The sequence below is a fragment of the Bombina bombina genome, chromosome 8 (assembly GCF_027579735.1).
Source record: "Bombina bombina isolate aBomBom1 chromosome 8, aBomBom1.pri, whole genome shotgun sequence".
Taxonomy (NCBI): domain Eukaryota; kingdom Metazoa; phylum Chordata; class Amphibia; order Anura; family Bombinatoridae; genus Bombina; species Bombina bombina.
The window spans coordinates 263,788,532-263,810,366 of record NC_069506.1 but is presented as its reverse complement, the minus strand read 5'-3'; the positions used below and the strand labels follow the sequence as shown (position 1 = coordinate 263,810,366).

The following is a 21,835-nucleotide window of genomic DNA, read 5'->3' as shown; positions in this document are numbered from 1 at the left end:
CTGGACAGATGTGGCCGAGAAAGCCACCATAGAAGAGAGTTTCTGGTCTCTTGATCCAGATTCAGAGTAGGGGACAAGTCTGAGTAATCCCCATTCCACTGACTCAGCATGCACAATTGCAGCGGTCTGAGATGTAGACGTGCAAAGGGTACTATGTCCATTGCTGCTACCATTAAGCCGATCACCTCCATGCATTGAGCTACTGACGGGAGTTGAATGGAATGAAGGACACGGCATGCATTTAGAAGCTTTGTTAATCTGTCTTCTGTCAGATAAATCTTCATTTCTACAGAATCTATAAGAGTCCCCAAGAATGGAACTCTTGTGAGAGGAAAAAGAGAACTCTTCTTTTCGTTCACTTTCCATCCATGCGACCTTAGAAATGCCAGAACTAACTCTGTATGAGACTTGGCAGTTTGAAAGCTTGAAGCTTGTATCAGAATGTCGTCTAGGTACGGAGCTACCGAAATTCCTCGCGGTCTTAGTACCGCCAGAAGGGCACCCAGAACCTTTGTGAAGATTCTTGGAGCCGTAGCCAATCCGAATGGAAGAGCTACAAACTGGTAATGCCTGTCTAAGAAGGCAAACCTTAGATACCGGTAATGATCTTTGTGAATCGGTATGTGAAGGTAAGCATCCTTTAAATCCACTGTGGTCATGTACTGACCCTTTTGGATCATGGGTAAGATTGTCCGAATAGTTTCCATTTTGAACGATGGAACTCTTAGGAATTTGTTTAGGATCTTTAAATCCAAGATTGGCCTGAAAGTTCCCTCTTTTTTGGGAACCACAAACAGGTTTGAGTAAAACCCTTGTCCTTGTTCCGACCGCGGAACCGGATGGATCACTCCCATTAATAACAGATCTTGTACACAGCGTAGAAACGCTTCTTTCTTTATCTGGTTTGTTGACAACCTTGACAGATGAAATCTCCCTCTTGGGGGAGAGAATTTGAAGTCTAGAAGGTATCCCTGAGATATGATCTCTAGCGCCCAGGGATCCTGAACATCTCTTGCCCAAGCCTGGGCGAAGAGAGAGAGTCTGCCCCCCACTAGATCCGGTCCCGGATCGGGGGCCCTCGGTTCATGCTGTCTTTGGGGCAGCAGCAGGTTTCCTGGCCTGCTTGCCCTTGTTCCAGGACTGGTTAGGTTTCCAGCCTTGTCTGTAACGAGCAACAGCTCCTTCCTGTTTTGGTGCAGTGGAAGTTGATGCTGCTCCTGCTTTGAAATTCCGAAAGGGACGAAAATTAGACTGTCTAGCCTTAGCTTTGGCTTTGTCTTGAGGTAGGGCGTGGCCCTTACCTCCTGTAATGTCAGCGATAATTTCTTTCAAACCGGGCCCAAATAAAGTTTGCCCCTTGAAAGGTATATTAAGTAATTTGGACTTAGAAGTTACATCAGCTGACCAGGATTTTAGCCACAGCGCCCTACGTGCCTGAATGGCGAATCCTGAGTTCTTAGCCGTAAGTTTGGTTAAATGTACTACGGCCTCCGAAATGAATGAATTAGCTAGTTTAAGGACTCTAAGCCTGTCCGTAATGTCGTCCAGCGTAGCTGAACTAAGGTTCTCTTCCAGAGACTCAATCCAAAATGCTGCCGCAGCCGTAATCGGCGCGATGCATGCAAGGGGTTGCAATATAAAACCTTGTTGAACAAACATTTTCTTAAGGTAACCCTCTAATTTTTTATCCATTGGATCTGAAAAAGCACAGCTATCCTCCACCGGGATAGTGGTACGCTTAGCTAAAGTAGAAACTGCTCCCTCCACCTTAGGGACCGTTTGCCATAAGTCCCGTGTGGTGGCGTCTATTGGAAACATCTTTCTAAATATTGGAGGGGGTGAGAACGGCACACCGGGTCTATCCCACTCCTTAGTAACAATTTCAGTTAGTCTCTTAGGTATAGGAAAAACGGCAGTACTCGCCGGTACCGCAAAGTATTTATCCAACCTACACAATTTCCGCTAAAACCTCCCCTAGTAATACACGGAGGTTCTCCAATTTAAATTTAAAATTTGAAATATCTGAATCCAATCTGTTTGGATCAGAACCATCACCCACAGAATGAAGCTCTCCGTCCTCATGCTCTGCAAGCTGTGACGCAGTATCAGACATGGCCCTAGTATTATCAGCGCACTCTGTTCTCACCCCAGAGTGATCACGCTTGCCTCTTAGTTCTGGTAATTTAGCCAAAACTTCAGTCATAACAGTAGCCATATCTTGTAATGTTATCTGTAATGGCCGCCCAGATGTACTAGGCGCCATAATATCACGCACCTCCCGGGCGGGAGATGCAGGTACTGACACGTGAGGCGAGTTAGTCGGCATAACTCTCCCCTCGCTGTTTGGTGAAATTTGTTCAATTTGTACAGATTGGCTTTTATTTAAAGTAGCATCAATACAGTTAGTACATAAATTTCTATTGGGCTCCACCTTGGCATAAGATATCTTCCTCTGAATCAGACATGTTTAACACACTAGCAATAAACTTGCAACTTGGTTACAATCTTATTTAACAAAAACGTACTGTGCCTCAAAGAAGCACTAAACGATTAAATGACAGTTGAAATAATGAACTGAAAAACAGTTATAGCATCAATCCTTAAAAACAACACAACTTTTAGCAAAGGTTTGTTCCCATTAGTAAAGTAACAATAATTAAATTTGAAACATAAAAATTACAGAGCAACGTTTTTAATCACAGTCAATATATAAGTCTCACAGCTCTGCTGAGAGAATCTACCTCCCTCCAAAGAAGTTTGAAGACCCCTGAGTTCTGTTAGAGATGAACCGGATCATGCAGGAAATACAAGAGTAACTGACTGGAAATTTTTGATGCGTAGCAAAGAGCGCCAAAAACGGCCCCTCCCCCTCACACACAGCAGTGAGAGAGAAACGAAACTGTCACAATTAAAACAAGCAACTGCCAAGTGGAAAAATAATGCCCAAATATTTATTCACTCAGTACCTCAGAAAATGCAAACGATTCTACATTCCAGCAAAAACGTTTAACATAATAAATACCTATTAAAAGGTTTAATGTACTTTTAACAGAGTAATTCCGGTGAAATACCATCCCCAGAATACTGAAGTGTAGAATATACATACATGTCATTATAACGGTATGGCAGGATTTTCTCATCAATTCCATTCAGAAAATAAAAACTGCTACATACCTCAATGCAGATTCATCTGCCCGCTGTCCCCTGATCTGAAGCTTTTACCTCCCTCAGATGGCCGAGAAACAGCAATATGATCTTAACTACTCCGGTTAAAATCATAGTAAAAACTCTGGTAGATTCTTCTTCAAACTCTGCCAGAGAGGCAATAACACGCTCCGGTGCTATTGTAAAATAACAAACTTTTGATTGAAGTTATAAAAACTAAGTATAATCACCATAGTCCTCTCACACATCCTATCTAGTCTTTGGGTGCAAGAGAATGACTGGAGGTGACGTAGAGGGGAGGAGCTATATAGCAACTCTGCTGGGTGAATCCTCTTGCACTTCCTGTAGGGGAGCAGTTAATATCCCACAAGTAATGATGACCCGTGGACTGATCACACTTAACAGAAGAAATATATATATATATATATATATATATATATATATATATAGTGAGGTTCTCCACAGGCCCCTTTAAATGGGTGTACAACCCAGCTGATTTTACTGACCACCCGACTGAGCCGCAATAAGACTTGTGCGAGGTCGCAAACCAATAAATATGCTGTTGGAAGCAATTTTGTTTATCAACAGCTTCCGATGGTGCATTATATCACAATATATTATCACATCCCGTAGAACGTATTAGAAGTCAATAAGCAATAAAGAAACGATCGTCTGGGGTTGTCATGTTCCTAGTTCAGAGGAGAATTGCCTGGTATTTCGGGGCTGGACTGACCTTACTTGGCTGGATCAGACTGATATACTTCAGAAAAGTTTTCCTCTGTGAAAAGCACACTGGTCTAAAAGAGGCTGCTTCCAGGTGGTAAATCGCCATAGAACTAGCTGATGAGCTGTTGTTCGTTCCTGGCAGAGCGCTTCTCTCTTTGTATGCAAAGCAATAATTTACACCATTTCCAATGAAAGCGCAAACCGTTAAAGGGACACTAAACCCAATATTTTTCTTTCATGATTCAGATAGAGCATGCCATTATAAGCAACTTTCTAATTTACTCCTATTATAAATTTTTCTTTGTTCCTTTGCTATCTTTATTTGAAAAAGCCGGAATGTTAGGTTAGAAGCCGGCCCATTTTTGGTTCAGCACCTGGGTAGCACTTGCTGATTGGTAGCTAGATGTAGCCCCCAATCACCAAGCGCTACCCAGATGCTGAACCAAAAATGGTCTGGCTCCTAACCTAACATTACTGCAGGTGGCTAGCAGGGGGGTGTCAATCAGCCCGATCGTATAGGATTGGGCGGATTGTTGTCCGCAGCCTCAGAGCAGGCGGACAAGTTATGGAGCACCGGTCTTTAGACCGCTGCTTCATAACTGCTGTTTCCGGCGAGTCTGAAGGCTCGCACGGAAACAGGGGCATCAAGCTCCATTCGGAGCTTGATAATTCGGCCCCTTTGTGTAACCTCTCTCCAAAAATAAGTGTCCAATTTCCTCCATACGTTTATTAGCTAAATCCTTATAGGATACAATCTTTCTAACCCACAAAAGTTGACTCTTAGGGAAGTTTTTTAACTAATTATGGTGAATGGGTTCTCTCAAATTTCAAAATATTATTTCTATCACTCTCCTTTCTAAAGAGATCTATCTACTTCTAGGGCTAGATTTATCAAAGGCTAGGCGAACGCTGTATGTGCTTCGCCTGTAACTGCGCCCCAGCTCGCCTCCGGAGAAGCGCACATGTGCGCCTGAATTTATCACAAAAATAGACGTAACTTTGCGCAGGCGAGCTGGGGCGTAATAATGATAAATTTCGCCTGTCGGCAAAAGCATTTACTCCCTATTAATCACAGTACATCCCTATAAATATTTACGCCGCAATGTTTTCAATATTAAAAAAGCGTTTTTTAGGTAACTATTTAGCTTATATATATTATATAATGTTTCTGTGCTGTTTTTGCCATATGTTGATAATTGAAGATCACAAAAATAAATATATCAATATATCGATATATATATATAAAACTGTTGGTACCCATATGCGCCCGTGGAAGCGCAAATTTCTTGCAATAACAGTCTCTTTTTGTCGCTGAGCCTTTGAAAAATTAGTTAAAAGAAGAAAGTACTGCATCACAAGATGTAAAAGCATGTATTATAATGGTGTTCGCCTCAGTCTGTATGGCGAAATATACAACACGCAATTGAAGCCGAAATATCAGTTCCCTATCAGCGCAAAGCAATGATGAATTCCAAACAAGTCGTATTTCTATGTCTGCATCTAAAATTATGTCTGTAAGCAATGTGTATTAGCACTGTCGGGAGCGCGCCATGCGCCTAGACGAAGGCGAACAGATTTATTTCAGATTTGTGCAATTAAAGGCGCACAGTAGTTTACTAAATATGGGGATCAGTGCGTATGAGTTATTTTGAGAGTGATTATAGGAGAATGACTTTGATAAATCTAGCCCTTAATCTGTTCCCCTCTTAATGACTGTGGTATCCAAAAAATCATTTTTTTTCCTCACTTTTAGGTAGATTAAGAGTTGTGCGTTTGTGTTTTAACGCTGAAAAAAATTATAATTTCAGCGTTAAAACAGCAACGCAGCCATTACGAGTCTTGTCGGTATAGCTGTACCGCAAGCCTTTTCGCCTGTAACGCAACGTCAGTCCCGCACTCAAAAAAAAAAGTTTTTTAATGGGATTCCCATAGCGCTGCCATTACGAGTTTTGCGGCGAGGCTAAAAAACTTGCGTTGCAGCCTATACCGACACGATCCGTACCGCCATCTGAGACCAGTAGTTATGAGTTTTACGCAACAAAACTGTTACATAAAACTCATAACTAAAGTGTTACAAAGTACACTAACACAGATAAACTACTTATTAACCCCTAAACCGATGCCCTCCTGCATTGCAAACACTATTTTAAAGTTATTAACCCCTAATCTGCTGCTCCCAACATCGCCGCCACTAGTAAAATGTATTAACCCCTATTCTGCCACTCCCCGACATCGTTGCCTCTATACTAAAGTTATTAACCCCTATTCCCCTGCACCGCAACATTGCCAACACTATAATAAATATATTAACCCCTATTCCGCTGCTCCCCGACATCGCTGCTACTAAATAAAGTTAAAAACCCCTAAACCTCTGGCCTCCCACCTCACTACAACTAAATAAACCTATTGACTCCTAAACCCCCAGCCCCACATTGCAAAAAACTAAATTAAACTATTAACCCCTAAACCTAACAACCCCTTAACTTTAAATTAAAATTACAAGATCCCTATCGTAAAATAAATAAAAACTTAGCTGTGAAATTAAAAAAAATAAGTTTAAACTATTAATTAAACTAACATTACTATTTTACTAAAATAAAATAACCACAAATTAAATTAATTAAATGACACATTAAAAAAACCTAACCCTACTAAAAAAATTTAATCTACAGTTAAAAAAATTAAAAAATACTAAATTACAAAAAAATTAAAAATACTAAATTACAAAAAATTAAAAAATACTAAATTACAAAAAATAACAAATAAAATTATCCAAAATAAAAACAATTACACCTAATCTAATAGTCCAATCAAAATAAAAAACCCTAGCCTACAATAAACTACCAATAGCCCTTAAAAGGGCCTTTTGTAGGGCACTGCCCTAAAGAAATCAGCTCTTTTACCTGTAAAAAAAAATACAAAGACCCCCTCACAGTAAAACCCACCACCCAACCAACCCCCCAAAATAAAAAACCTAACTCTAAAAAAAAACTAAGCTTCCCATTGCCCTGAAAAGAGCATTTGTATGGGCATTGCCCTTAAAAGGGCATTCAGCTCTTAAGAGAAGCCCAAACCCTAATCTAAAAAAAAAACACCCAAAAAAACCTTTAAAAAACCTAACACTAACCCCTCTTTAGGTACTCACAGTTGCTGAAGTCTGGCTTGAACGATCTTCATCCCAGAAGCTCCATCTTCATCCAAGCGGCTCCATCTTCATCTATCACGGGACAGGCATCTTCTTCATCCCTGCATAGGCGGAGCGGTCGATGCGCAGTGGCGGAGGTCCAGGCGAAGGTCCATCGATCCAACGTGGAGGTCCACTTCATGGTAGTTTATTAAAGATTAGGGTTCTTTTATTTTGGGGTTGTTTTTTTTAAAACGGGGTATTAGAATAGGAATACATTTTATTATTTTGGATAATTAGTTTGTTATTTTGTGTAATGTTTTTTTTTCTTTTTTGGGTGGATTCTTTTTTTTTAGAATAGTCATTTTTTTATTTTTAATGGGCAGCAAAAGAGCTGAATGCCCTTTTATGGGCAATGCCCATACAAATGCCCTTTTCAGGGCAATGGGTAAATTATGTTTTACTTTATTTTTATTTTGTGGGTTTGGGGAGTGGGGGATTGTATACTGTTAGGGGGTGTTTGTTTTTCTTTTATAGAAAAAGAGCTGATTTCTTTAGGGCAATGCCCTACAAAATGCCCTTTTAAGGGCCCTTGGTAGTTTATTATAGATTAGGCATTTTTAGTTTGGGGTGTTTTTTTTTTATTTTTTGTATGTTAGGTTTTAGTGTAAGGCAGCTTAGGTTTTATTTCACAGGAAAGTTTGTGTTTATTTTAACTAGGTAGTTAGTAAATAGTTAATAACTATTTACTAACTAGTCTACCTAGCTAAAATAAATACAAACTTACCTGTGAAGTTAAAATAAAACCTAAGCTAGCTAAAATATAACTATTAGTTATATTGTAGCTAGCTTAGGTTTTATTTCACAGGTAAGTACGTATTTAGTTTTAAATAGGTATTATTTAGTTAATAATTGTAACTTTAATTTAGCTCTATTTTAATTATGTTAAAGTTAGGGGGTGTTAGGTTTAGGATTACGGTTAGATTTAGGGTTACAGTTAGGGTTAGCGGTTAATATAGTTTAATTTAGGTTGTTGCGATGTGGGGGGCTGGCGGTTTAGGGGTTAATAGGTTTATTTAGTGGTAGTGATGTGGGAGGCCAGAGGTTTAGGGGTTAATAACTTTATTTAGTGGCAGCGATGTCGGGGAGTGGCGGAAAAGGGGTTAATATCTTTATTATAGTGTGGGCGATGTTGGGGTGTGAGGGAATAGGGGTTAATAACTTTATTATAGTGGCGGCGATATCGGGTGCAGCAGATTAGGGGTTAGTAAATTTATTTCTGTGGCGGTAATATCGGGAGCGGCAGATTAGGGGTTAATAACTTTATGTAGGTGTCAGCGATGTCGGAGGAAGCAGATTAGGGGTGTTTAGACGTGGGGTTTATGTTAGGGTGTTAGGTTTAAACTTAACTTTTTCACCCACATATACATCAATGGGGCTGCGTTACAGAGCTTTTCATTCTGCGATCACAGGTGTTAGTTTTTTTTCCTAACACTCTCTCCTCAATGATGTCTACGGGGAAAGCGTGCACGAGCACGTCAAAGCAGCGCTTGTATTTTGTGCAGTATGGAGCTCAACGCAACCATATCGCACGCAAAAGGCGGCTTTTTCAAAACTCGTAATTGCAGCGCTATGGAGGGTGAAATAACGCAACTTTTGTTGCGCTCGTTAACTACCCTCTATAGCGCAAAACTTGTAATCTAGGTGTAAATGTCAGCTTCAAATTAAATATGTCTAGTACTTAAATTAAGATCACCCACAAAGTCATGAAGTGGAGAGAGGTTACCCAAAGGCCTCTATTTAACAAGGTCTGGCGGACCTGATCCGACAGTGCGGATCAGGTCCGCCAGACCTCGCTGAATACGGAGAGCAATACGCTATCCGTATTCAGCATTACACCAGCAGCTCACAAGAGCTGCTGGTGCAACGCCGCCCCCTGCAGACTCGCGGCCAATCAGGGGGGTGTCAATCAACCCGATCGTACTCGATTGGATTGAATTCCGGCGATGTCTGTCCGCCTGCTCAGAGAAGGCGGACAGGTTATGGAGCAGCAGTCTTTGTGACCGCTGCTTCATAATTGCAGGTTCGCCAGAAACACGGGGCATCAAGCTCCATTCGGAGATTGATAGATAGGTCCCAAAGCCTTTAATAGAGCAACAAATCAAGGAAGTACAGGGAATATCTAGAGAGTCTTTATTGAAGGGAGATAGAAGGGATATTAAGACGAATACATTGAAACAGTTAGTCTTTGTATCAGAATTTAACCCATTGAGTAAAAAAATAACAAAAATTATCCACAAACATTGTAATGAAGAATTTGAATCCACGAATAGATGAATTTGGGGATGTACCTATGTCTGCTTATAAGAGAAGAACATAAAGGACACTATTGTGAGGGCAGACATTGGCCCTACAAGGGATCTTAAGCAGACATATTTACATACACCAAAGATGGGTTGCTTCCCCTGCCTGGGATGTTGCGGTGATTCCTTTGTACATCCTTTAACGGGTAAAAAGTTTAAAATCAAAGGATATTACAGGTGTAATACGGACTTTGCAATTTATCTTATCAAATGTCCTTGCTCTAGAATTCATATTGTAGAATCCACATGTAGGATTAGAGACCGAATGAACGAACATAAGTCTAATATTAGAACCAAGGACAAATCTGCACCAGTAGCAAATAATTTTACAGAATCTGGGCATAATATATCGCAACTTAGGTTTCAAATCATAGACCATATTAAAAGACCTAGGAGAGGTGGCGATAGAGTCAAATTACTCAAAGCCAGAGAGGCATTTTGGATATATAAATTGCAAAGTCTGTGTCCAATGGGAATGAATAAGGAGATCGAATGGAATTTCTGAAAAATAAAATCCTTGAAATTAGATCTATTGTTTGAATATGGTTTATATGTGAATATTGTTTGATAAAATGTAAAAGACTTCTCTTAACCTGTACTTTGATTGATAGAAATGTATATAGTGATAATTTTAAGTGTGTTTAGTAATGTAGTGTATATTTAGAGGAGACAGAATTTAACACTAGGGGGAGCTCTGTATGCTCACAGAGAGACATGGAAAACTAAAGGTTAATTTTACCTGTGTCTATTAGGTAGCCCCACCCATGTTGGATATAAAGGCCTCTATTTAACAAGCTCCGTAAGGAGCTTGACGGCCCGTTTCTGGCGAGTCTTCAGACTCGCCAGAAACAGCAGTTATGAAGCAGCGGTCACAAAGACCAGTGCTCCATAACCTGTCCGCCTGCTCTGAGTACGATCGGGTTGATTGACACCCCCCTGCTGGCGGCCGATTGGCCGCGAGTCTGCAGGGGGCGGCGTTGCACCAGCAGCTCTTGTGAGCTGGGGGCGGCGTTGCACCAGCAGCTCTTGTGAGCTGCTAGTACAATGCTGAATACGGCGAGCGTATCGCTCGCATATTCAGCGAGGTCTGTCGGACCTGATCCGCACTGTCGGATCAGGTCCGACAGACCTTGATAAATTGGGGCCAAAATGTCTGTTGTTTGCATATTTTGTATACCACATGATTAAGGTCATTCTGACCAAAACGTTGTGGATTTGATGTCTTTTGTCTTTATGAAATAAAGACATTTTGTAACTATATTGGTGCTGATGTCTGGACATTCTCTTGGTTACCATAGAAACAACTTGTTATGGCACGATTTTTGAGAAATCTGACATTGGATGGAAGCGTCAACACAACGTTAACTTACACCTTTTTCACTTCAAACCTGGTACTAAAATGGAGCCCTAAGCTACTCTTAGTTGTTGGCCACTTCAGTAGTTTACGGCTCCATTTGAATGGCTCAATGGAAGCGAGTCCTAAAATTTTAGACAAAAAGTAAGCTAAAATTGGCAAATATTAAAAAGTTTCAATGTTTATTGCTCAAATTACCATTAAAATAATTTATATTAAATGATGCAATTATTTTATGCTTTGGATAGCAGAAAATAGAATAATTTGACTGAGTATTACACTGCCTCCCCCCGGCTACTTTATAATGCTGGCAAAATTTTCTGTGTGGAACACCGTAGTGGTATAGACACGTGCACGCTCTTGAGCCCACCTGTGTATTCTCTCATGGAAAGTTGCTTTAACAAACGACACCAAAAGAAAAAGGTAGACTGGATAACAGGTAAATTGGAAAGATGTTTCTAAAGTGTATGCTCTATCTAAATGACTACAATGTCTGTGTAAGCTTTCCTTCATATTTATACTTTAGAAGAACACAAGGAACAAAAACAAAGTAGCGAAAAATGGATTTGTGGATTTGAACCATAGTGTAATCTCCTAGTAATAATATAAGTTTTGCAAACAGATTATCATATTTTGCAACATTTTATCAACCCTTTTAATAGATAGTATTAAAAAATATAATCTGAGCTCTGGTTAACTTTCAGAGCGCGAATTAATAACGCAAGCTTGCGCTCCACTTGTAATCTAGCCCATAGTAAAAGAAAGTAAGTTGTTTAGAGATCAAATGTTCTAATGGAATTTTTTCACCAGAATGTCCTTTAAAAATATGTCTAGCACAGTCGCTGACAATATTGTCATTATTATCATGTGATCAGAACTCTTCAGTAGAATAAAGTGATCTTTCCATTTGTATCTAAACTACGTCCTCTCATAGCCAACAATGTGCACCTCTCTGTACCAATATCTGGTGAGGTAATGAGACACGGATGTCATTTTGGAAACACTTACCCCAGGCCATTCAGGAGCTCACGAGGTGACACATAATCGTCATCTTCACTGGTTAGTCCGAGCTCGGTGCCATAACACTGGTGCACAATGTGCCACAGCTCCCGCGGCGACAGAGTCTACCAACAACAAGATAGATTAGCAATATAACCATTTATCTATACACTTTGTTATTTGTGTCTCTGTTTTATAAAAAAGAAAACGTAACGTATCCCAGTCTTTTTGTTCTATATACAGATTCCTATTTTCAATAAACCAAGATGTTCTTGTCAGATTTGGAGAATATCTTCCCACCAAAAAGGCAGCTAAGATGTAGAGTGCATAGGTGGTATCTGAAATGTGCAGCAGTGCATTAAAAGGGAAATAAAAACCATTCTTCTTTCATGGTTCAGGCAGAACATAGCATGTTAATCAACTTTCTAATGTTATTCTATTATCAGATTTGCTTCATTCTCTTGGTATCCTTTGTGGAAGGAGCAGCAATGTACAACTGTGAGCTAGCAGAAAACATTGGATAAACCAATGAAAACTGGTATATATATGCAGCCACCAATCGCCAGCTAACTCCCAGTAGTGCATTGATGATCCTGAGACTACCTAGGTATGCTTATTATCTGTTTTCATTGGCTCACCAGATGTGTGCGGCTACCAATCAGCAAGCGCTACCCAAGTGCTGTACCAAAAATGGCCCTGCTCCTAAGCTTACATTCCTGTTTTTCAAATTAAGATTACAAGAGAACGAAGAAAAATTGATAATAAAAGTAAATTAGAAAGTTGCTTAAAGGGACAGTCTACTCCAGAATTTTTATTGTTTAAAAAGATAGATAATCCCTTTATTATCCATTCCCTAGTTTTGCATAACCAACACAGTTATAGGGGTATATTTATGCAAGTGCGAGCAGACATTATACAATGTAGCGCTGCATACGCTGTCGGCATTTATCATTGCAATGCCGCCCCCTGCAGATTTGCGGGCAATCGGCCGCTAGCATGGGGTGTCAATTAACCTGATCGTATTCGATCGGGTTGATTTCTGTACGCGGACTCAGAGCAGGCGGACAAATTATGGAGTAGTGGTCTTGAGACCGCTGCTTCATAACTTCTGTTTCCGGCGAGCATGAAGGCTCGCGGAAACAAGGGGCATCAAGCTCCATACGGAACTTGATAAATCGGCCCCATACTGTTTACCTCTGTGATTACTTTGTATCTAAGCCTCTGCAGACTGCCTCCTTAGTTTAGTTCTTTTGACAGACTTGCATTTTAGCCAATCAGTGCTGACTCCTAGGTGACTCCACGTGCATGAGTACAATGTTATCTATATGGCACAAATGAGCTAATGCTCTCTAGCTGTGAAAAATTGTCAAAATGCACTGAGATAAGAGGCTGCCTCCAAGGGCTTAGAAATTAGCCTACTTAGGTTTAGCTTTTAACAAAGAACACCAAAAGAACAAAGCAAATTTGATGATAAAAGTAAATTGGAAAGTTGTTTAAAATGACATGCCCTATCTGAGTCATGAAAGAAAAAATTGGGGTTTCATATCCCTTTAAACACATAGCTATAGGCAAGCAATACCGCAATGATAAAATAATCTAATAATCTAACATATTAGAGCATTTTCTTTTTGTCACTTTAACAGAAGCAATTTAAAAAGTAACCTGGTGTTGTCTATCACAGAGTTCTCCATGACATTAATGATGTGTTAACCTGTAGATTGTAGGTTTTAATAAACATTACCGGCGAATACTTCTGTATAAGGGCCTAATAATCACTGGCAGGGAGAGAAATGGCGCACAATCTTTGGGAGCTTTTTTGTGCATTATATTATGATACAGGTGTTTCTCCTTCTCACTCTGAAACGGGAATAGCAAGATACATAGCTCTAAATCAACATTTGCCTTTATAAAATGATTTGAGAGTCCCAGCAGTACTAATAAGACTTGTTAGATAATCTCACCAGTGCAGGGATCTTTGGGACATAAGAGTCTATGGCCTGGGTTCTAGCTAGGGTTGCCACCTTGGTCATGTGTTTCTGGACACTTATGAGTTACACATGCTGCAGGGTGTGCAGAGCGAAACAAGCATTGTGGTGCTGGACAGCATAAAAATAGTGACCCTGGACCGCACTATTCATGTTTCTCCCTGCACACCCTGCAACATGTGTAACTCATAAGTATCCAGAAAAACGAGGTGGCAACTTTAGTTCTATTGCTGCTGTTAACTGCGTGTAAGCTGGTGTTAACATAAAACATCTTGATAGACTTTAATTGAGATACTTGTTCCTATGATTACACAGTTTACAACAGCAGTCGAAACCCTATGAGTTATTGTAAGCCTCTTTTATAAAGCTATAGAAAATTTTTTAACTGCATTATAGGTTTAACTGCAGCTTGTTGCTAACTCTCCACCAGATGGCAGCACACACCTGTCTCTATATTAGATTCACCTGTCTTAGATCTGATATACAAGCTCCCTTTGTAGATCACATATATCTGGCAGTGCTCAGGCTGGATTATATACATACCAGGTAAATTCCTTTCTTTATACCCTGGCAAAACAACTTTCCAATTTACTTCTATTATCAATTTTGAGAAGTTCTCTTGGTATCCTTAGTTAAAGAGTAATCTTAGACGAGCTCAGGAGTGTGCACGTTTCTAGCCATCTAGCATGAGTGTTTGCAACATTGTTTCTAGCAATGCTACTTATAGTTGCAAACACTGCTGCCATAAACTGCTATAGAGATATGCACGCTCCTAAGTTCCTGTAAGTCTAAATAGCTTTACTCTTCAACAAAGGATATCAAAGGAACAAAGCAAATTTGACAATAGAAGTAAATTGTAAAGTCGTTTTAAATCACATTATCTATCTAAATCATGAAAGCTTAATTTGGACTTTACTCTCCCTTTAACCCTTTCGTGCCGTTAGGACGTTCCATGCTGTCCTAATTGCGCTGGGCTTTAGCGCCGTTAGAACAGCATGGAACGGCTGTCCTGAAGCCATAGGCGCTTCCTAAATGGAATTGCGGACTGGAAGGTGTGCCTATTATCATAGGCACTCCCCCCTGACCGGATCCTATCACTGAAATAATGCGATCGTATGAATGATCGCGTGATTTATTTTTACTTATTTGTTTACATTGGAAATTTGTTCTGATGTAGACAAATAAGACCCGTCAGGAAGGTGTTAAACACGTTAGGATTCTACTACAAAATGTTTAATTATATTTAGTGAACAAACTGAGAAACATAAGTTATTGTTTCTATAGATATTGGATTTCAAACAGGCTGAAATATAGGATATTGTAGTTAATAAGCTTTTGCTTATCTACTAATAGATTAAATTGCCTAACTGCATAGGAAAGTTATCAGATAATGAATGAAAGTGACTGGCACGCATGCAAATAGTAAAAAAGTAATAAGAACAATGTGTAACTAGGTTTTATGAGTCTAAAATAAACGTATTCCACAGCCACAGTGTGTTCCTTTAACTCCTTCAGTGCAGACAACAACCAGAGAGCGTCCTCTGCATTATTTCCTGTGTGCATAAGAGTAATTCACATCTATGTGACACTAAACATCTTAGTAGGATTTTATTTAACAGTTTGGGGGATTGCTAAAATAAAATATTCAATTTGAAATTGTATTTTGTATTATCGTCTTCATGTGGGGCTGTTTGTGCTTGGTAAGGAGGGGGGCACTAATAGTGAGTTTTTGTGAACCATGAACGCTTAATTTTTATGTTAATATCCCTTTAAATGTACTGTAAATTCATATTATATACTGTATATATATATATAAAATAAATTAAGCTTTGTATACAAAATAGATGTGTAAAAACAACTAAAAATGTAAATGTGTTAGCACCCCAGGAATACACTGCTTGAAGTTTCAAATATCCTATCTCCCCAGCTGTGGTCAGAGACTGGCAGACAGACACAAATTATCTCCTGCACTGATCACTATGTAGCATGTTGCAGTGTCACTGTTTTGGATTATCACGTTAAATGTCCCTTTAACCTAATGACTCAGCAGATATTCCTGACTGATTTAATGTGATCAAGTACAGGAGTTGAAAGCGCCGAAAGACACAAATCCACTAATGATCTCAGGTAATTATGCTGTTTTCTTTTCCCGGACTGGTTACTGTTCTGCATCACAGACACTAATACCCCGGGAGAGATGAGGATAAACTTCCCGAGGGCTTTTCCCAACATAGGGCTACATTACAAGTGGAGCGCTAATCTAACGTGCGCCTGTAAACGGGCAAATTCATTTGTTTATGGGCGCACATTAAATAGCCAGCCATTACAATTGTCTGGTTAATGCTACTGCAAGCTTGCGGTAGCAATTTGCACTCCGAAGATTAATCAGAGGTCAGACCTTTGATTAATTTAAAAAATGCCCCCAAAATAAAGTGTGAGATTCTTTTTTAACAGCTCCACTTTGTAACACTAATGCACGCTAATATGAGCTGGTATTACAAGTTTACAGCAATTGCTGGGAAGCATTGCGCTCATGAGAGTGCGCTTCCATAGGCTCCTATGGTAGCCTCGTTCCAATGCCGTCACAGACATCAAAGAGGTAAGTAGCACAGCGATGGGCAGCAGTTAGTAAATATATATGCATATAACTATATACATATATATTTATGTGTTAATATGTGTATATTCAGACAGACCGCAATGTAAAGGCACTTTTCAGTACCGTTTTTTCTAACCCTAAGGGCAGTTGTTTTTAATTTGAAAAAATGCTACTTTTAACCAGAGATATCATCTTTGGTTAATTTTCTGAGCGCTAATTGCTACCGCGAGCTCGCAGTAGCAATAACCAGTCACTTGTAATGCCTGGATAATTATTCCCATTTGCAGGATCGCAATAATCCAGCGCTCCACTTATAATCTAGCCCAAAATGTCAGCGACTGCACATTCTCAAAGATCTCAAAGATCAAATGCAACACCAAGCAACAGTAAAACTACATGACAGCCAGAGGTCACAAAACAGCTTGTTATGCATATACAAAGGCAAGATTTACCACTGGGGCAAATAAAGGATTCTTCCTAGGTGCTTGTTACATTTATTTTATTAGTTTTTTTCCTAAGGAAAACCAGTAATAGACCCACTTGCGACCTGAATGCTAAAATATAAAAATATAACCAAACCTCCCAATATTCTGATTGTGGAAACAGGGGCCAGGAGCTGACTGCATTTAGAGCACACAAAACAAAGCACTACAAGAAGTGCAAAAAATAAAAAATAATTTTATGGAAGAAAAATGAAAAGTGATCAATACAGACACAGGCAGAGTCTAAGTCATTGGAAGTCTGATGCGTTTCGCGCCCCCTGGTGTTGCTTAATCATTGAGTCTACGATTAAGCGCCACCAGGGGAGTGCGAAACGCGCCTGACTTCTGATGACTTAGACGCTGGGCTGTCTGTCTTGATCTCTTTTAGTGTGTCTTCAATAACAGTTTGTTTTGTGTGCTCTACAGTTGATTGTGCGGCTTAATCCACCGCAGAAAAGGCACTCTGAGCTGTAGGCAGTTTGACCTTTTGTTGCACTTCCGGTGCAAGGATCTCGGAAGCAGCCTGGAGCCGGTGTTCTGTTGAAAAATGACATCGTCTTTCTAATTCTGTTACCCAAGACTGTTCACTACTCATGCGCGCAACAGGCCATTAACATTAAATCTTTTGTTTGCACCATAGATTTGCACATAGTGCTGTAAAATAGTCACATTAAACATCCATTTGTATTGTGAGGGAATGTGTAAAGAGAATATTTTACAGCACTATGTGCAAATGTACGGTACAAACAAAAGATTTAATATCAATGGACAATTGCGTGCATGAGCAGTCAACAGCCTTGGGTAACAGAATTAGAAAAGAGATTGCCGGAATTAGCTACCAAGATCTTAAACTATGCATGCGCGCATGGACATCGCTGCTTTAAGATTGAATAGCAGACTATTTTTTATCTCTGTCTAGATTGGCTACCCGAGGATGTACGCATGCTTATAATTACGTAATTGCATTCCAAAGATACTTTTCAAACATCTGTGGAATGCAATTACGTAATTGTGAGCATGCGCACATGCGAGGTAGCTAATCTCGACAAGATAGCTATTTTCCATAGTGTATGGGATGTAAGAATTAGGCATGCCAGACATTGGTGTGACACTTGGGCTGCATCAGGGTAGTCTGGGCTGTGCCTGGTAATATTTTAATTATTAGGTTGTAGATTGGATACTATAAGTGATGTGTTGGGGTGGTATTGTTATTGATGTGTCAGGGTGGTGTAGGTATTGCTACTGATGAGTGGTGTAAGTATTATTAGTGATATGTTGGGTTGGTGTAGGAATTATTAGTGATGTGTCAGGGTGGTGTAGGTATTGTTAGTTATGTGTCAGGGTGGTGTAGGTATTGTTAGGGATGTGTCAGGGTGGTGTAGGTATTGTTAGTGATGTGTCATGGTGGTGTAGGTATTGTTAGGGATGTGTCGGGTGGTGTAGGTATTATTAGTGATGTGTCGGGGTGGTGTAGGTATTATTAGTGATGTGTCGGGGTGGTGTAGGTATTGTTAGTGATGTGTCAGGGTGGTGTAGGTATTATAAGTAATGTATTGGGGTGGTGTAGGTATTGTTTGGGATGTGTCAGGGTACTATTAGTACCATGTCTGGATGGTGTGGGTATTGCTTGGAATGTGTCAGGGTGGTGTGGGTATTGTTTGGGATGTGTCAGGGTATTATTAGTACCGTGTCTGGATGGTGTGGGTATTGTTTGGGATGTGTCAGGGTATTATTAGTACCGTGTCTGGATGGTGTGGGTATTGTTTGGGATGTGTCAGGGTATTATTAGTACAGTGTCTGGGTGGTGTGGGTATTGTTTGGGATGTGTCAGGGTATTATTAGTACCGTGTCTGGATGGTGTGGGTATTGTTTGGGATGTGTCAGGGTGGTGTGGGTATTATTAGTCATGTGTTGTGGTGGTGTGGGTATTTTTAAGGATGTCGGGATGGTGTGGGTATTAATAAAGATGGACAATTATTGAAAAAGTGTTGCCACCAAAAAGAGAAGGAAATAAGGACAAATTATTAGAGAAAAGAGAAATCTTTTAGATTTTTAAAATAAAGTCAAGGGTACCAAATGGATAACTTTTTATGTAGGTGTGGGACACATACAATACTAACAAGCAATAACAAAAATAATAACAAAAATAATTGTAAGCAAATTAAAGAGTGCTGGCAAATATGGATTAGATACTGGGTATCATTACATTATTTCAGATTCCAGAAATAGGCTTTTTGCATTATAATACTGACAACAAAAATATAAAAGTGGATTATATTATATATTTTACTTTCAATCTGTAATATTTTAAGAGTATGTCAGTCAATATTTGTGTAATTGTGAAAATGCCAATAGCAATCCAGCTGAAGACTGAGGTCACACTATATATTTTCAGATAGGCAACTAGTAGAGGAAAAGGTTTGATCACGTAATTTTGTATTGCTCCCCTTTTGTTTCAATATGATAAGAATTTTCAAGGACTTAGGTTGTTAAAGCTATTTTAGAGACAGTAGGGATTATCTTATCTAGGGTTAGTTTACGAGTGGCGCGTTAACTATTGTGCATGAGCAAAAAGGAGTTGATTGCGCATATTACAGATTGAAAGTAAATGTGTTTGCTTGAGCGCAATTGAATTTAACGAGTGTCGCGATAGCTCGACTTTAGAGCTCTGGTTGACTGTTACGCGAGACAATAAAGTGGCACAAAAACATCATAATTATACTTAAAAGTACAGTTACACTCATAATAACACTATCTAATAAAAATATTTAAGAAAAAATATTGCACAAAAAAGTTATAAGGGCTCAGAGATATGAAGTCTCAGGTGTCAGGAAGAAAAAGCGCTAAAAAGGGCTTTAACTATATATACGTGTGTACATATGTACTTACAGACATATATACACATAAAACATAAGTATATTTTGAGAGTAAAGTAAGAAATTCGGTAATCCTAGCATTACCCGGGTAAACCTGACATTACCCAAGCAGCTGTGGGTAAAGCCCGATGTAACATGATAAATCTTCTCAGAGTGCATTGAATCACAGCATCAAAGATATATATATATACACGAAGCACTGTAAGTCACACATATTCACTATCTTTTGCCTCTGCCTGGGGGTTCAAAGCCCCCCTTGTAAACCTCATTCCTCAAGATTCACTTGGGGTGGATGCCAGAGGATCGGCGGGGATGCGATTGGGTCTTCACGCGAATAGGTTGTTAGTTTTTTTTGGCATACGCTGTCGGCATTTAACATTGCACAAGCATTTCTGGTGAAATGCTTGTGCAATGCCACTCTCTGCACATTCACGACCAATCGGACGCTAGCAGGAGGTGTCAATCATCCTGATCGTATCTGATCGGGATGATTGCAGTCCGCCGCCTCAGAGGTGGTGTAGTAGTTAAGCTGCTTCTTAACTTAAGTTTCCAACTAGCCGGAAACTACGGGGGGTAGATTGCAGCATTCTCTGCTTAGTAAATCTACCCCTATGGGGGAATACGTTAACGTGGTTGCGATATTCGAAGTTTGGCTTTTTGGGTGCGTCTGGTTAGCCCTTGTGCGAAAACCTTTTACTTTCAACTGAAATACATGCACTACCCGATGCACGCAAAAAGCTTACTACTAGCAGAGGTAACAAGTGAGTGGAAGTGATAAATATCGCTCCACTCTTAATCTAGCCCCTAATGTCACTGAGATAATTGTCAGTCGTAACCAGATTGTATTAATATTAATCTACATAATGTAATGCGTACCTCTCTTTTGTTTGAGAAAAGTCAGTTGGTAATGGGTGAGCATTGGCGAGAACAGGTTAGGGTTAACTTGCTTTGTAATGTAATATTACCCAACTGGAGTGCATGCGGTTCTTTTGAAGGACAGAAAGTTTGTTGTTTTAACAGACAGTTAGAAGTATGGCGTAAACTGAAATGCATCAACCATGTTTCTTGCTTGCTTTCATATGCAATTTTTATTACCGTATGAATTGTTTATGAACTTTTAAGTATAATAAAGGACATTATTTTATTCATTTACTGCTGGATTCGGTGCTCCTCATTTTCAGTTTACATATTAAAAGGGATGTGTCGGGGTAGTCTGGGTATTTATAGGGATGTGTCGGGGTAGTATTTATAGGACTGTAAAGTTTTAGGTCTTGTTTGCGCAGACTTTTACCTGATGAGAAATGCCATACCATCCTTCTATAAACACGGTATAGCTTTTTCAAGAGTGTAGCAGTGCTTAGATATATATGCACATAAAAGCTCATCATTACAAAACACGTGTCATCAATTTCCTTGGGACTAAGGTCCTTATTAAATGAAAGCAACTGTTTTGTTTTCAAACTTTATTTTGCATTTAGCCTGGCTACTAGGATTAAATCAAATATCAACATTTCAAATGCTGGTCTTTCACATAGATGACAGAAAAATAATTAGTACAGTGTCCCTTTAAAGTGAAGGTAAACTTTGGTGAATGAAAGCCCTTTTTTTAAAAATACTATTAAAAACAGGGGCACTTTCATTCATCAAAGTTTACAAAGCAGCCGTTTAGATTAAAAACTTACCTTTTTTTCTTTTCACAGCCAGAGCAGCTTCCCCCACCCGGAGATCCTCTCTTCACACGTCAGCAATGACTAATCCGGCTTCCTCCAATCACAGCATGGCCTCAGGGAATGACTATCCTGGGGGGAAAGCCTTGATTGGAGAAAGCCGTATTAGTCATTGCTGATGTGTGAATAGAGGATTTTCAGGAGGGGGAAGCTGCTCTGGCTGTGAATATAAAAAAAGTTAAGTTTTTAATCAAAACGGTTGATTTGTAAACTTTGATGAATTAAAGTGCCCCTGTTTTTAATAGTATTTTTTAAAAAAGGGCTTTCATTCACCAAAGTTTACCTTCACTTTAACAACATGTATTCTATTACAATTTAAATGTAGTAACATACATTTTTTTTTCTATATTTCAACAATTACAGAACCGGTTCAGCCATGACAAAGTGCTGGTAGTGAAGCACAATATAAACCATTCTTTAATTAAATTAAAACAA

General features: G+C 39.4%; 1 protein-coding gene across 1 annotated transcript in view; it reads right to left on the bottom strand.

Annotated features, from left to right (window-relative positions):
* GRAMD1A (GRAM domain containing 1A) overlaps positions 1–21,835 on the bottom strand; it is a 312,874-nt gene that overhangs the window by 134,484 nt on the left and 156,555 nt on the right. The window contains exon 8 of the mRNA XM_053691281.1: positions 11,741–11,856. Within this exon, the coding sequence (XP_053547256.1) occupies positions 11,741–11,856 (116 nt within the window). The remainder of the gene's footprint in view (positions 1–11,740; positions 11,857–21,835) is intronic.